This window comes from Cladophialophora carrionii, assembly GCF_000365165.1.
Source record: "Cladophialophora carrionii CBS 160.54 unplaced genomic scaffold supercont1.5, whole genome shotgun sequence".
Classification (NCBI taxonomy): Eukaryota; Fungi; Ascomycota; class Eurotiomycetes; order Chaetothyriales; family Herpotrichiellaceae; genus Cladophialophora; species Cladophialophora carrionii.
Genome location: NW_008481830.1, coordinates 2,588,317 through 2,602,992, shown reverse-complemented (window position 1 = coordinate 2,602,992; position 14,676 = coordinate 2,588,317). Strand labels below are relative to the sequence as shown.

The 14,676-nt window shown below is 52.9% G+C and overlaps 7 protein-coding genes across 7 annotated transcripts; 6 read left to right on the top strand and 1 right to left on the bottom strand.

Moving 5' to 3' along the window:
• Positions 1–792: 792 nt before the first annotated feature.
• G647_06774 (uncharacterized protein) lies at positions 793–1,622 on the bottom strand (the record flags this gene model as incomplete). Its single annotated transcript, XM_008731093.1, has 2 exons — positions 793–1,388; positions 1,445–1,622. The coding sequence occupies 2 exons, from the start codon at positions 1,620–1,622 to the stop codon at positions 793–795; spliced, it is 774 nt and encodes a 257-aa protein (XP_008729315.1).
• A 729-nt stretch (positions 1,623–2,351) lies between these two features.
• G647_06773 (uncharacterized protein) lies at positions 2,352–3,910 on the top strand (the record flags this gene model as incomplete). Its single annotated transcript, XM_008731092.1, has 2 exons — positions 2,352–2,532; positions 2,583–3,910. The coding sequence occupies 2 exons, from the start codon at positions 2,352–2,354 to the stop codon at positions 3,908–3,910; spliced, it is 1,509 nt and encodes a 502-aa protein (XP_008729314.1).
• A 948-nt stretch (positions 3,911–4,858) lies between these two features.
• G647_06772 (uncharacterized protein) lies at positions 4,859–5,206 on the top strand (the record flags this gene model as incomplete). Its single annotated transcript, XM_008731091.1, has 1 exon — positions 4,859–5,206. A coding segment is annotated over one exon (348 nt), but the record flags the coding sequence as incomplete, so codon positions are not given.
• A 1,181-nt stretch (positions 5,207–6,387) lies between these two features.
• Positions 6,388–7,617, top strand: G647_06771 (uncharacterized protein; the record flags this gene model as incomplete). The annotated part of the gene is made up of 3 exons (XM_008731090.1): positions 6,388–6,783; positions 6,830–7,259; positions 7,310–7,617. The coding sequence occupies 3 exons, from the start codon at positions 6,388–6,390 to the stop codon at positions 7,615–7,617; spliced, it is 1,134 nt and encodes a 377-aa protein (XP_008729312.1).
• Positions 7,618–8,327: 710 nt separating this feature from the next.
• On the top strand, positions 8,328–10,065 carry G647_06770 (uncharacterized protein; the record flags this gene model as incomplete). Its single annotated transcript, XM_008731089.1, has 5 exons — positions 8,328–8,691; positions 8,750–8,870; positions 8,920–9,147; positions 9,220–9,340; positions 9,397–10,065. The coding sequence occupies 5 exons, from the start codon at positions 8,328–8,330 to the stop codon at positions 10,063–10,065; spliced, it is 1,503 nt and encodes a 500-aa protein (XP_008729311.1).
• Positions 10,066–11,438: 1,373 nt separating this feature from the next.
• Positions 11,439–13,843, top strand: G647_06769 (uncharacterized protein; the record flags this gene model as incomplete). The annotated part of the gene is made up of 2 exons (XM_008731088.1): positions 11,439–13,478; positions 13,520–13,843. The coding sequence occupies 2 exons, from the start codon at positions 11,439–11,441 to the stop codon at positions 13,841–13,843; spliced, it is 2,364 nt and encodes a 787-aa protein (XP_008729310.1).
• A 378-nt stretch (positions 13,844–14,221) lies between these two features.
• Positions 14,222–14,575, top strand: G647_06768 (uncharacterized protein; the record flags this gene model as incomplete). Its single annotated transcript, XM_008731087.1, has 1 exon — positions 14,222–14,575. One exon carries the CDS (start codon positions 14,222–14,224, stop codon positions 14,573–14,575), a length of 354 nt encoding a protein of 117 aa, XP_008729309.1.
• Between the last annotated feature and the right edge of the window lie 101 nt (positions 14,576–14,676).

Below are 14,676 nucleotides of genomic sequence, written 5' to 3'. Positions count from 1 at the left end.
ACCTGCAACTGCGTTGCGGGTAGAGCGCACGTCTTCGGCAGGCCCGGTCAGGTTGATAACTCGGGTGGCACCATGTCCTGGAGCCGATAATCCTCTCACAGGAATCAAGAGTATTCTAGAGTCAACCGAGGTTTGGGAGCATGCTCAAACGCCTGTAAAAGACGAGCCTGCGGCGCCGTTGATGTGCCGGAATGTGAGTGACTCGAAGCGACACAGAAATAAAACTGCAATGAAGCGGATTTGTGGCGTCAAGGAAGTATCTGAGACTTTTGAGGTCGGAGAGCTTTCCAGGCTGAGCCCGCCGATGTTCAATTTCGGTCGCATGAGATCGAGGTCAACTTTCAAACCCATATGCATGATGCGCCACTGGTGCATGCTGTGTCACATTGGAGCAGCGTACGCACAGTCTTCTCCTGCGCAAGGTCGAATCTTGTAGCGAGAGGCAGAATCAAGTCGGTACACAGTACCCGTCACCCAAGGCCAATGCTACAAACATGCCAAGGCTCCACCCGCAGGCCACCGGCACTTCATACTTTCTAGCTGTCCGGTTTTGCTTCTCTGTTCTCTTCCCTAGACATCCGCCGACAAACAAAATGCATTACTTACATCGCCAGTCTCGGGCATTTCTCCATGCTGAGGTTGTTTTCGCGTCGAGCGCAGATTAACACTTTTACAACCTCTGGCTGGGCATCTGGGATTTAGAACTCATCTTGAGTGCCAGGAGTCTTGGAAAATCAGTTGGGGTTACAAATATTTTCAGAGTTGAATCGTTCTTTTCAAATGTCTATTCGCTCAACCAAATCGCTTCTCAATTTCTGTAAATATCTGTGGCGAGATTTCGTCGCTGCTGTTGCCCTGTACTGTGACCACTAGATCTGGCTGCTCGCGGTAGAAATCGAGCAAACTCTTGCTGGTCTCCTCGAACTTTGCCAGTCGCTTTCTCCAAGTGGCCTCGCTGTCATCGTCCCGCTGCATCAGAGGCTCGCCGGTCACGTCGTCTCTTCCAGGCACTTTCGGATCATTGAATCCGACATTGTACACTCTTCCAGAGGGTGCGTGTGTCCAGCGGTTGGCCAGGCGCGAGAGAATGATGTCGACTGGGGTGACGAGCTGTAAGACCAAGTTGATGGGCAACAAGTGAGCCAAAGCCTTGCCTTGGGTCGCTGTACGGGGGAAGCCATCAAGGATGAAAGAGGTGTCGGGTGACTCCGAGGCTTGCACTACCCGCGAAGCAGAGCCATTGCCTCGCGCGAGGGCGGCTATGACATTCTCGTTGGTATCGGAAGTTCGTACCCATTTTCGCGAGGTGAGCTCGGTGAGGATGAGATTAAGGATAAGAGGATCTGGGACGAGGCCGCCGTCTTTCATGTGCGCTTCGGCTTGCTTGCCTGCATTATGCAATGGTTAACAGCATTCAATGTGATGGTCTGGGGCGTATGTGTACCGAGCGCAGTCTGTCTCTTGACATTATCGCGTAATAAATCTCCCGTGGCAATTGAACACAGTTGCGGGAATCGTTTCATAAGCCTCTCGGATTGAGTGCCTTTTCCAACTCCTGGAGCTCCGACCAAGATGATCCTGGCAGCTCGCTTCAGCTTCCGGGTGGCAGTCGAGAAGGTCATGGTACTGTGTACGAAGAAGGACAGGCGCGTGAGGTCGGTCGAGTCGCGGGTGGCCGATCGCCGTGAGCGCCCCTACTAGGTGCCCATCATACTGCTGACAAAACAAAAGTCCGGGGCCCAGGGCAAAGAAAAAGAAACAAGAATAAGAGATAAAGAGAAAGGTAGCTGGCCAATGAGCCCCTCCAGGGAAGAAGAGCAGAAGAAGTGAGCGACCCGAAACTGCGGAGAAGGAGCAGATGAAAGGACGAACTCCTACCCGAGCTACTCTAGATGCTAGAAAAGATGGAAGAAAACGTGGGGAAAGCGACGGCCGAGTTTCGGTTGAGCTATGCCCGTAAGAACTGAGCCAGTCAGTTGTTTTGCGGATCTCCGGTCGCCCATTGCTTCCGATGGTTGGCAGGCCGGCAGATGCGCACGACTGTCAGAGCATAATGTGTTAGAGAGAAAAGAGGGAATTTTTGGTAAACCACTGAAGTGATGACCACCGCACAGGAGTCTCTGTGTCGTAGTTCCAGCTGGTCGACATTCTAAGGATGGAATTGCAGGTCGCTGGAAACATGAATTTCCGATCCGCGGAAGGTGCGTGGATGCCTGGGCGCAGGCCCGCGACGTCACCGCCAGACGCGTCAAATCGCGGTGGACGCGTCCTTCCTCCGCCTCAGAATCATTGCATCTCATCCTACAACACCATCGCTAACACAACTGAAAATTAAGACCACCGACAGCACGATGACCGCAGAGAACCGCTTCGATCCGAAGCGGAAACTTATCCACCATAAGAAGACTCAGTTCGCTACCGCGTCATATAAAGAGAACGAGTACCCTAATCGACTCTCTCTGTATGATGTTCCTCCTACGCAGGAAATCAGCCTGGAGGAGTTTGAAACATGGGCTATTGACAGACTGAGAAGTAAGGACTGCCACTGCGATGCACACAGCCGTCCACTGACTGGTCATCAGTACTTGCCGAAATCGAGGCATGCTCGTTCAGGAATAAGTCCCCCGAAGAGACGTCCGCCCATCTGGAACCATTACTCAAGAAATATCTACCGCTATCTTCAAACACTGCTGCCGCCGGTGGGGTCGTGGATCAGAAGTTGAAGAATCAACGACGCAAAGACCACTACTCGCACTACATCCTACGACTAGCATTCTCCGGGACGGAAGACCTTCGAAGACGATTCGCCAGGGTCGAGACCATGCTTTTTCGTCTGCGATTTCAGCAGGACGACACCCGCGAGCGCCAAGCGTTTATTGAAAGTCTGAACATGAACTGGGAGCGTGTCCAGGAAGAGGAGAAGAGAGAACTGGCAGAGCAACTCCTGGCGGCGACACCAGGCCTCCGGCGAATAGACGGAGAGAATTGGTTCAAAGTCGATTGGACGTGTGTTCCCGAGCTTGTCGAACACCGAACCGTCCTCGTGCGGAAAGGCAAGGCCTATGTACCTATGCGCGAACAAACGAGCATGGTTCTTACCGAGTTCACGGCCCGTTTGGACAAGGCACTAGAATTGACTGCTCGCGCGTTACCTAGACTCGACGAGGACGATCGCCTAACACCAATCCTCAATCACTTGTCCAAAAACTTCGCCACTCCTGATGCCGGCTTCTCAGATTCAGATTCATCTGTGCCCGGAGCTCCCATCACAGCGGCCAACGTCGACAATTTATCTCAACATTTCCCGCTCTGCATGAAACACTTGCACAATACTCTACGCAAGAACAACCACCTCAAGCATTTCGGTCGTCTACAGTACACACTTTTCCTCAAGGGCATAGGGTTGACGCTGGAAGATTGCCTGCTCTTCTGGCGCCAGTCGTTCAAAGTACTTACCGATGATCAGTTCAACAAAGAATATCGGTACAACGTCCGCCATGCGTATGGCGATGTCGGTGGAGACGCTAATCGCCGGGGTCGAGGCTATGCGCCCTACTCGTGCCAGAAGATTCTGACTGAACACCCGCCAGGCACCGGTGAAGCGCATGGATGCCCTTACCGCCATTTCTCTGTGGACAATCTTACCTCCATGCTGCAGGCAACGGGCGTTCACGACCGAGACGTCCTCAGAGGGGTGAAAGAAGATGTTGAAAAGAAGCGGTTCCACATTGCCTGTAATCGAGTCTTTGACTGGGCTCACAAACAAGAGATCAGGAAGGTCAAAGACGAAGGGATCTGGGGACCTGCGGAATTGGAAACAATCGTACATCCAAACACGTACTTCAAGAGGAGTTATCTGTTGAAGAACTTGGGCAACATGCCGAAACAGGATGTCAAGATGGAGGATTGAGACGAGTATGACACTAGCCGGCCTGTGCGGTACTTTTTTGCATTGCCCTGCGTTATGGGGGCCGCAGCATCTCGGGGAAGGATCGATGGGCAGCTGTCCCCAGTGATGATCAGTTCGGCGTTGCAGCTGGAGAGCGAATCCTCGAATATGGATTGAATAACACAGTCTCTGCATTTTCTCATCGATCGACAACAGGACAGTGATTCAGCACTGCCTTCTGGCCGCCTTAACGCCAGCACCATTACATGATCGATTCATGTCAGTGATATATCCATGAACTCCCACGGCCTTCCTCATCCGCGCTTCCATCTACGGTGTGGAGTGGCTACAGAATTAGCCAGGTCTTCAAAAGTGTCCCAAGGCGTGAACTCGCAGAGCAGAATTAAGTTGCGGCGAGGAGACTTGCCAACTTCCGTAGAGTAACGCATATCCTGTCTCCAAGCAACAAGGCGGTACGAAATTCAGACTATTTTCGCTAGCATTGCGAGCATCCGTTGTTTGGGTTGCCTCGAATCGGACGTAAGAGTAGATCGTCCTCGAAATGCCTGTACGGCTCGTCACTGAGGCCAATATACCGGCCACGGCAGAGATATGGGCAGCCTCCTCGGCACGGATCCCCTCCGGCAATCCATGTTCCATCATAGGGGGGAGGAGCAGCCGGAGGGACTTCATCAGAGGGGATAGAGAATTTCCAGGTCCAGTGGTACGACTAGTAAGCACAAAGTCTTCTTGAAGTCGTATCAAACGAGCGATGATGGTGCTGGGCGGAGACCGAATGACCACTCCCATTTGCTGCCTAAGAGTGAGAAGAGGGAATCGCCACAGGGTTTGTCCAGGGGGCCAGGGGATGAGAGCATGTATATGGGATAGGGGCATGGTGGGCTCCTCGTACTGTAAGAATGACAATACCTTGTCGTGTTCAAGAGCTGAATAGTGATTCTTCGTGCCAGGTCTTCTGATAAAACCACTGCTTTCAAGATTTTTCACTCTACGGCGACGTCGTTTCCCATTCCAGCAGAGACTCCTATGACAGTAAATGAGCAGGACCCACTTACGTTCTGGAATTTCTTGCCTCACACGCTGCCTTTTGTGGCTCCTTTATTCAGCGCCCGCGATCGACTAACCCGCTGGTCACTGGGAGTCATTGGGATGCGTCCCATCTACCAGGGAAGAGGGTCCGGCAGAGGACTTGTGCAGAAAGGACTAGAGAGGGTGAAGCATAATCCTGAAGGTGATCGTCCGGTTTGCGTCGTTTCTTCGGTTGGCCGGCACGGCTTCTATCAGAAACGCGGGTTCGGTGGACGTTGAGGGGTACGTATACGCCCAGGGCTAGTGGAACTGAGAATCCATTGATGCGGGCTGGTCTCGAAGCAGGCACAATCACGCAGACCAAGTGAGGACTTTCAGTTCAGAGACTAGCAAACCGTAATCTCCGCGTGCCCTTGAACAGGTTGCCAGTCAAGAATAGCAGGTCATTCTGGTGTGATTATTTCGAGGCTTGCAACCACATAACACTCTTTTGCCGGCCAGCCAGATGACGGGGCCAACAACCATTTTCACTGCGGACCCGGACTCCAATCACATACTCAGTGCGTTGATTTTTGGTGTGAGAGGATCAACACTGCTGCGTCGTAGAAGCGACAAAACTTCTGGAAATTGCTTGCAAGCTTGGTTTCTTAGTTCACGCCCGGGAATGCTCATCCCAACGTTGCAAACAGACCAAACTCCCAAAAGAAGGTGCAAATAGTAAAAATAGTGCAAACAGTGCAAACTTTGGTGACGGTGTCCAACTCCTTCGCGTTTTGGTCATGCTCAGAATCTCAAATCCACTTTCCCCGTACACATCGTCACCTTGTACCTCGCAGGTCGTGGAACGAGCACCTCCAGCCTCCCGGAGAAGCCCTTTCGCAAACACCCACCGTGGGATAGTCCGATTCTTCCAGCGTCATGGGCTATGTATGTCTTGTGCTTGACCACAAGAGTAACCTTGTCAAGCATTGCTACGTGTCGTCGCCGTAAGTGCCGGAGCAGAATTGTGACCGTGCCGGGATCGACAAGCTTTTCTAATACAGGACTTAGTGCTGCTGTCGTGGAGGGTGTTCTAACCTGCTGGTGAGGCACGAGTGCTTCCGCGGTTGTCATTGACCCTCGGGACGCTTCAAGATAAGAGATGTCAAGGAAACCAACCGCCCGCACGTCAAGGGAAATGGTCTCGGAGAAGTCCAGCAACATTATTAATGCTCGAGCATCGATCACCACAGTGATATTCTGATTTGAAGGAGCACGTCTTACCCGAAGAAAGCACGCCATCATGCAGCGCGGTTGGCCGATTGTTGATGACCCCGCACTTTTGATAGCCGATGCTTATATTGCTTGAGCTTGGATACTATTTCGATTTACTGATCGTATCGCAGAGGAGCCTCGTGAAAGGAACGGCACTCATCTCCCAGGTTCGACACCAAGACCATCCTTGAAGCATGGCGCCGTCTGCTATCGACATCAAGCCGCTGGCTCAGGCGGCTCAGAACATCCTGGTCAAGCCATGGAGTCGCCCACAATACACAACCGAGGATCTTGAATGGGCACCGCTCACCACAATCGATCTTTCTCGCTTCGACGAGCCTGGGGGCAAGGAAGAGCTTGCCAAGCAGCTCTATGATGCTGCCACTAGGGTTGGCTTCTGGACTGTGGTCAACAGTGGCATTGATGACAACAAGGTCCTACGACAGTTCAGTTTCGGCAACACATTCTTCAAGCAATCACTTGAAGAAAAGCGCTTCTTTCCCTGCAACTTTGCTGAGGGGGAGTATTTCGGATATAGAGAGAACTCTCGATGGATCGGTGATACCGGCGTCAAGGACAACGTTGAAATGGTACGCGTCACTCCTACTACAATGCTCAGGCTCTCACACTGCACAGCTCAATATTCAAAAGCCGATAGAGGCTCTAAAGGACGTTCCTAAGCACCAGATTGTTCGCGAGAATTGGGAGGAAATCTCTGCTTTTCACCGAGAACTGTGGGACAAAGTCCTTCGGAAGCTATTTGTCCTGATTGCCATTATCCTCGAGTTGCCAGAGAACTATTTGGTGGACGCTCATGCTTACGAGCAGGAATCGGACGATCATCTTCGATACATGATCTACAACGTTAGGACTCAGGAAGAATGGGACAAGGCACAGAATTACAGCAAGGGAGGTCACACCGACTTTGGCAGTCTGACTTTGCTGTTCTCTCAGCACGTCGCCGGGTTGCAGATCCGTACCCCTGAAGGAGAATGGAAATGGGTCAAGCCTGTCCAGGGTGGAATAACCTGCAACGCCGCCGATACTTTGTCCTTCCTTACCAAAGGTGAATCTTCGTTGTTCTACGGACTGGCAACACCGCTAACGAGTCTACAGGCTTCATCAAGTCGACTATCCACCGAGTCGTTACTCCGCCCAAGGATCAAATGAACATCCCCCGGCTGGGCTTGCTCTACTTCTGTCGCCCTGGTCCGCAGACACCAATGAGGGCAGTGCCATCTCCCCTTCTCGATCGCCTTGGTCTTTTGACCGATGACGACAAGGATCCCAACAAGAAAGTGCCCACGGGGACTGAGTACGTGCGAGCTAGAGTCAAGGATGTCCATCACAAGACCGTTATAACGAAGCGCGAAGGGACGTCGTTCGACTTCAACGGGCTCAAGGTCCAGAACTACTATGATTAGCCAACATACCGTTAGTCTTTCCGAGGCCAAGACGGAACAGCTAGCAGCGCAGCGATCCGTCTTGCTTGATCGAACAGCTGCAGAGGACAGCTGAGATAGATTCCTTCAACATTATTCCCGGAATCATGACCCGCCTACTAGAACCATGGAACTGAAGGGTTCTAGATCTCTTCTTCTTTCGACCCAAGTGCTGTGCATGCCGCATTACCGACAGCCAGTCTCGGTCGCCCATTCCACGTTCTCCACGAGTATGTGCCACGTGTGGTATGCATTCGAAGAAGCTCTCAATTCCTCTTCTCGGCACGCCACCACGTGAAGTACATCTTATCGAGGCAATTGACCTATGAGACTGCAGTCAACGTCGCCGCAAGCGAACATGTCCGTCGCGGGATAAGATGACCATCAGAGGTGTGCGTGGATGCTCGCACCTGATTGGCTCCAACCGAAGCCCACCCCTAGAGGTTTCCTTCCTCTTCCTGGATGTTGGAAGCCAGATGCTACATCGATCGACCTTCGGAAAAATTTCGTCGGCGGGTTGGTGGCGGTCGCGAGGGCGCCTCCCGGAGGTGCCTCGTGTTGGTGTGAAAGAACAATATAATGCGGGATCGCCAACAGCTGGATGCTGACCTGTCACTTTCAACTATCTCTCGACCACTTGGGTGAACACACCGGAGAGGTCTCATTCCGTCCTAGGTAAGGGCCTCGACGCGATGGACTACGACAAGAGCGTACAGGAGTCGAAGCTCCCTGCTTCCAGCGACCACGACGCCGACCACGAACGAGATTCCGCTGTCTACACCGGTCCTCTTGCTGAAGTGCCCAAAGGCCGGTGGGAGCGCTCGTGGCCCGTAATTGCTTGCGGAGCAGGTTTATTCTCTGATGGCTATCTCAACGGCGTCATCGGTTCGGTATCGACCATGCTGCAGATCATCTATGGGGAGCAGTATACAGCTTCTTCGTACAGGAGTGCTGTTCCTAGCATCGCGTTTGCCGGCACCGTGGTTGGGCATCTCTTCTTTGGAGTTTTGAGTGACCATTGGTCTCGACGCAACACGCTGCTCATCTCAACCATCAGTAAGCGCGCTTGAAGTACTATTCACGACTGTCATATGGACCTAACCTCTGATACCAGTCCTCATCTTGTTCTCGATCCTTTGCGCCGGAGCGTATGGTGCAGGCGGGAGCACGCACGGTCTCTTCGCGGCGCTCTCAGCCTACCGATTCCTGATCGGTCTAGGTATCGGAGGAGAATAGTAACTCTCTCTGGCCCTTATCCTTGCGAGTCGCTAACGGCATCCATAGCCCTGCCGGCTCAGTTGGCGCCGCAGAATCCACCGGAGAGCTGAAGAAGGGCCACCGCAACCGATGGTTCATTCTGGCTACAGACTTTCAAATCGACCTGGGGTTCGTCGTCAGTGCATTCGTGCCTATGATTGTCGTGCTTGCCACGGGTGAGAACCATTTGCGTGCGGCGTGGAGGATTTGCCTGGCACTGGGGGCCATCCCGCCCTTGAGTCTCATCTATCTTCGGTACGCCGCCATTGACGTTACATTGCCAAATCAAATCACCGGTATACTGACGTTATCCCCTTTCCACTGCAGTTTCAAGCTCCAGGAACCAGAACAATACAACCGCAATAAGATGCACAAGTTCCCCGTCTGGTTGATCGTCAAGTTCTACTGGTGGAGGTGCACGGTGATATCGATCATCTGGTTCGTCTACGTGAGTAGCTGCCGTATCCGTGAGACAAAACGCCCTTTTCTTAACGTGAATCGCAGAACTTCTCCGCCTACTCGTTCGGAATTTTTGCGTCCTCGTGGCTCGTGTTCATCCTCCCCAACGACGCTCCCCTCTGGAAGTCCTTCGGCATGGCGACCGCGATCAACAGCTTCTGGCTCCCCGGAGCCCTGATTGGCGCTTTCCTCGCCGACTGGATCGGCCCCAAATGGTGCCTCATCGCCGGCGTCTCCTTGCAAGGTATTGTCGGATTCGCCATGACGGGCGCATACGGCGAGCTGAACCAGCCGTCCCGCGTCGCGGGCTTCATCATCCTGACTGGCATCTTTATGGCCCTAGGAGAGGTCGGCCCGGGCGACAACATCGGCCTCTTCGCCTCCAAGCTCTCCTCGACCCCGATCCGCGGCCAGTTCTACGGCGTCGCGGCTGCGTGGGGCAAAGTCGGAGCCTTCGTGGGCACGTACGTTTTCCCGTTGTTGATCGATGCCGCGGGCGACGACCCGATCAAGCAGGGCCAATATCCCTTCTGGGTCAGCAGTAGCTTGTGCCTCTTCAGCGCCGTTGTGGCCTATTTTGGCCTGCCGAAGGTGGGGCAGGATATGATTGAGGAAGAGGACGAGAGGTTCAAGCGCTATTTGGAGCAGCATGGGTATGATACGAGCATGTTGGGCACCAAGAAGTTCAGGGAGGAGGCCGGGCCGGTCATCTAACTTGGTTGACTGCGAGACTGTCCCTGTGCCTGGGCATGCGGCGCGAGATGGCGCGTAGTTGTGGAGTATCGGGACCGGGTGACGGGGGGAGGTACTAGAGATCGACCTGTGCAAGGATCAAGAGTCGGGAGTCGAGTGTCAAATCCGGTCTCGTATCTCAAACCGGCCTGATTGCGATGAAATAGATGTGGGATTCTCTAGAGGGCGGTCGAAGTAATGGAGACGTCGATATCGCGGCGTGATTACAGAAGTGATTGTCCAGATTCCATCTCGGTCCTTGTAGATTTGAAGTAGCAGAGGCGGAAAAGGCGCACAGCCAGACCACCAGCTCCACCTTGTTATATTTGGCACTCTTCAGGATCACCTCTCCGTGATTGCATCCACTGCGAGAGTAGAGCCGAACACGTCCCGCTGATATAGATTATCGCATGAGGAAGTGGCGGCGAAGGAGTATCGGACCCAGAAGACCCTGATTGAGGAGATTCAAGTTTGACAATCCCAAGACAACTTACGCCGATTGCTTCGACTTTGAGCGTATGGTGTCCTGAGGTTTCAGGGACGTCACGGCGTTGACCAGGATTTCTGGGCGATGACGCTTCAAGGCTGAACTTCTTCTGTGTCTGTGCGTAGATAATACTGTTTACTTACGCTGGAGTACCCTGTACATGCTTTAGAAATCAGTCCAGCAGGACTCGCCCGCTCGTCGCCTTCACCAATATTGGATCTCCAGTCTATGCCTTGACTGCTAGAGGTATCTTGACCCATTCTTTCATGGCAAGCTTTTCTCTAGTGTTGGCATCCAACCGACTCGGATTGTATCATTTCGCAGTGTAGCGCGACCTGTCGGCCATCATGGATCCGAAAACATTGTTAGGTCAGATGTCGAATAGCCATATATCGGATAGCGGAGACTCTGCGCCGAGCGACTGGTGTACGGGAACCCTGTTCAGTAACATTTCAACCAATCCATTGGGAGTACGAAGGTGTGAATAAGGTAGAACGTAGTCAAGGCGAAGGTCGTGCTGCCTCAAAGCTTAGGTACATGGTGTGTTAATGGCTCGATAGGCGCTAGCAAAGCTGACTGGCTCGGACTACCTTCTAGTTGGAGAGGGCGGGCGCAACGCAGAGCATGTGCGTTAGGCTGGTCGTTGGCTGGCCCGTTGCGGGTGAGGGTTCCTGCAGATTGTGGCCGTCATGCTCAACGTTCCACTGGAAGGCTGCAGAGAAGCTGCCAATTGTGTTGCCTCGTTTCATGTTCGTCACCATTCCTTGAAGTTTCACCACCACTTTCACTCGCTGTTGTTTCCTCGCTCTTCCCTGCGCTCATCGATGTCCTGAACTGGCTCTCAGGAGCAGCCGCCCGCCTGCTCACCATGTCTTCGCGACAGACGTCCCCGCAGTCCTCCGAACGGACTCCTCTTCTCTCGAGGCCTGAAGACGATGCCCGATCAAACTACTCTCATCAAGCCAACGGCGAGGTTCTGCCTTCGATATCGGACTCTTCGGAGACGCCAAGGTCAAAAAAGCAGAGGAAATGGCCTACCATCGTAGCGTTGACGGTGCTGTGCCTGGCCGTGGTGTTGATATGTTTTGGACTCACTCTGCCATCGGTTATCGAGGAGTATGCGAAAGAGAGTGTCGTGTTCGAGCCGACTAGGCTGTCGATCGATTCTTTCACCAGCCTCGGCGTTCGCGCCAGAGTGCAAGGCGATTTTTATATGGACGCTTCGAGGGTCCGCAACGGAGCAACGAGACGCTTGGGGAAATTCGGCACCTGGATCGCGAAGGAGGTCAAGAGCGGAGAGTCTGAAGTCCACGTTTATCTACCACAATATGACAACGTCCTGCTAGGAACCGTCACAATTCCCCCCGTTCAGGTCAATATCCGCAACCACCATTACAACCATCTTGATATCTTTGCTGATCTCGAGCCCGGCGACGTGGATGGTGTGCGCAGACTGGCAAAGGATTTTATGGATCACAAGCTCGACCAAGTCATTGTCAACGCCGTGGCGACTGTCCCAGTCCAAAGTGGTCTGATCAAGCTAGGCAAGCAGACCGTCTCACAGACTCTGCAATTCCAGGGGAAAGATGTGCCGCCAGTGCCCCAACCTGATCTCCACGAACTGCGATTTGCCGAATACGGCATGCCTGGACATCCGGAAGGCATCAAAGCTATGGCAGTGGTGTCTGTGATGAATCATTATCCCGTCAAGTTTGACGTTCCTTCTTTAGCTTTCGAGGTCCTCCTGCCGGACTGTAAACAAGATTACCTCCGCTTGGGGACGGCCAGTACCGACATTATCCATATATTGCCCAAACAAAACATCAGCGCAAGCGTGGTCGGTCTAGTCAAGCAATTACCCACGTCTCTGACCGAAGTGTGCCCTGGCTCGAAGTCCTCGCCGCTGGACAGCTTCGTGGGCGATTACCTTGCTGGACGGGACACCACTGTTTACATCCGTGGTGCTGAACAAGATCCGAACACGCCTGCATGGATTGGCGAGATACTCCGGGACACGATGGTGCCATTTTCACTGCCTGGTCACCCGTTCGACAATCTGATCAAGAACTTCTCTCTGGCTGATGTGCATTTCTCTCTTCCCGACCCAATGACAGAATCATATCCGAAATTGTCAGCGGTCGTGAAAGTTTTGGTCGGGTTGCCAGCTGAGATGAATGTCAACATGGATGTCAATAGAGTCAAAGCAGATGGCAATGTCTTCTACAAGGGTGAATTGTTAGGGAGACTGGATCTATCTAAGTGGCAAGCGGCGAATGCCACTAAAGTGGATGGTGATCTCTTGATCCAGTCGATTGTCAAGGATGCCCCATTGGAAATCCAGAATGACGACCTCTTCTCGGAGGTGGTACAGGCCTTGGTATTCGGCCAAGGAGCATCACTCGGAGTGCAAGCGACCGTCGACGTCGACACCTCAACCGCTCTTGGGGAGTTTGTGGTTCGAAGAATCCCAGCCAAAGGCGAGATCTTCATCAAGCCGATACGCGGTGGCGACTTCGCGATGCCGCAACCCGAAGTAAAAGGTTTGGAAATCGTCGACTCAACGGAAACGTCATTAACTCTGCAGGCAAGGGTTAATGCAACGAATCCCACCGAATACTCGGCGACTATCCCCTACTGCAATGTCAGCATTTATGTGAACGATACCCGAGTTGGATATGCATGGGTATCTGATCAGCATATCGTCCCGGGGCCCAACAATCTCACTGCACGAGCATCTTGGGAAACGGGCAAAATTGGGTCCGAATGGCTCTCTCAATATATTTCAGGATATAATACCAGTTTGACCATCAAGAGCCATCCTGGGTCTATCCCGAATTTCCCTGACATAAAAATGGAGATGACGGTGCCAACCCCGCACATCATATCCCGTCCACTGAAGGAGACAACGGTACGTGTCCGAGTATCTGTGAGATCTAGCTGACGGAACAGATGCATCTGTTTTCTTCCACTGCGACGTTCATTCTGGTGTCGCCGCTTGCGTTTTACGTCACGAGCATTGCTGCCTCTGCCTACTACAATGGCTCCGAAGTCGGCACGATAAGCTACGAATATCCTTTCGCAATCGAGCCAGGAGAGAACCTAACTCCTAGACTGCCAGTTGAATGGGGCGGCAATGCTTTGGGCACCATCAGAGACGCTCTCGGCGGGACGTTAAAATTGGACGCCAAAGCCGATGTTGGGGTACGGATGGGCCGATGGCAGGAAAACCTCTGGTTCGAAGGGAAAGGGCTGGGAGCGAAAATAAGACTATAAAGGGAGTTTTGGATATGGTATGTAACGTTGGACACTATTGAGCGCGTTGCTGATCAACTAGTAGAGCCTTTGTACAGTGAGAACCCGGACCAGCCTCTCCGGGCCGAAGACTGTCTAGACGTCACTCCGCACACAGGCTTGATTCGTGAAAGCGAGAACGAGAAATTTTCAGGCGATTCGCAGTCGGCGGAAGTTCGGCGTCGCACTGACACTTGGAACGCCGATCACGTGTCGCTCAAGCACAGAGGTAATATATACACCGTTTGTCCTCCAGCGCTTCAGAGCTTCAGCTTTCATGAGCTTCACGTCATTTGCAGCTTAGCTTGGTCTCATCATCCCTCCACCTCAGAATAACCACCAACCTCGATGATTCACAAAATGTCACGCCGTTCGACCAACCCAATTCAGACTCTCAGCAATCAGCTCCGCAAAAAGGGCTTGGATATGGTTGCCGAACCTGTTCTCGACCCAGCATTCGGTCTGGTATATACTTTCAAATCCGTCAAGCCAGGCATGAACAACAATGACGTCGCTTACCGATTATATTATGCCGGAGAGGTCGCGAAGTGGAGTCCAACCCGACGCAAGGCGATAGACAGGATGACCGCACGAACCAAGAAGAAGGAGGAAGAGAGATTGGAGCGCGAGGCTAGTGGGAGTGTCAGCACGAGTCTGAGTGTGAGTACAGGTGCGATTACGAGTGATAAGGGGAGCGGCAGTGGGAGTGAGTGAGAGGACGGGACTGCTGGGAGCTTGAGAATGGATCGAAGGGACATTCGCCATTCGCACAACATCACACCACATCACATCACGATGGGCTGTCAAACTCGGTC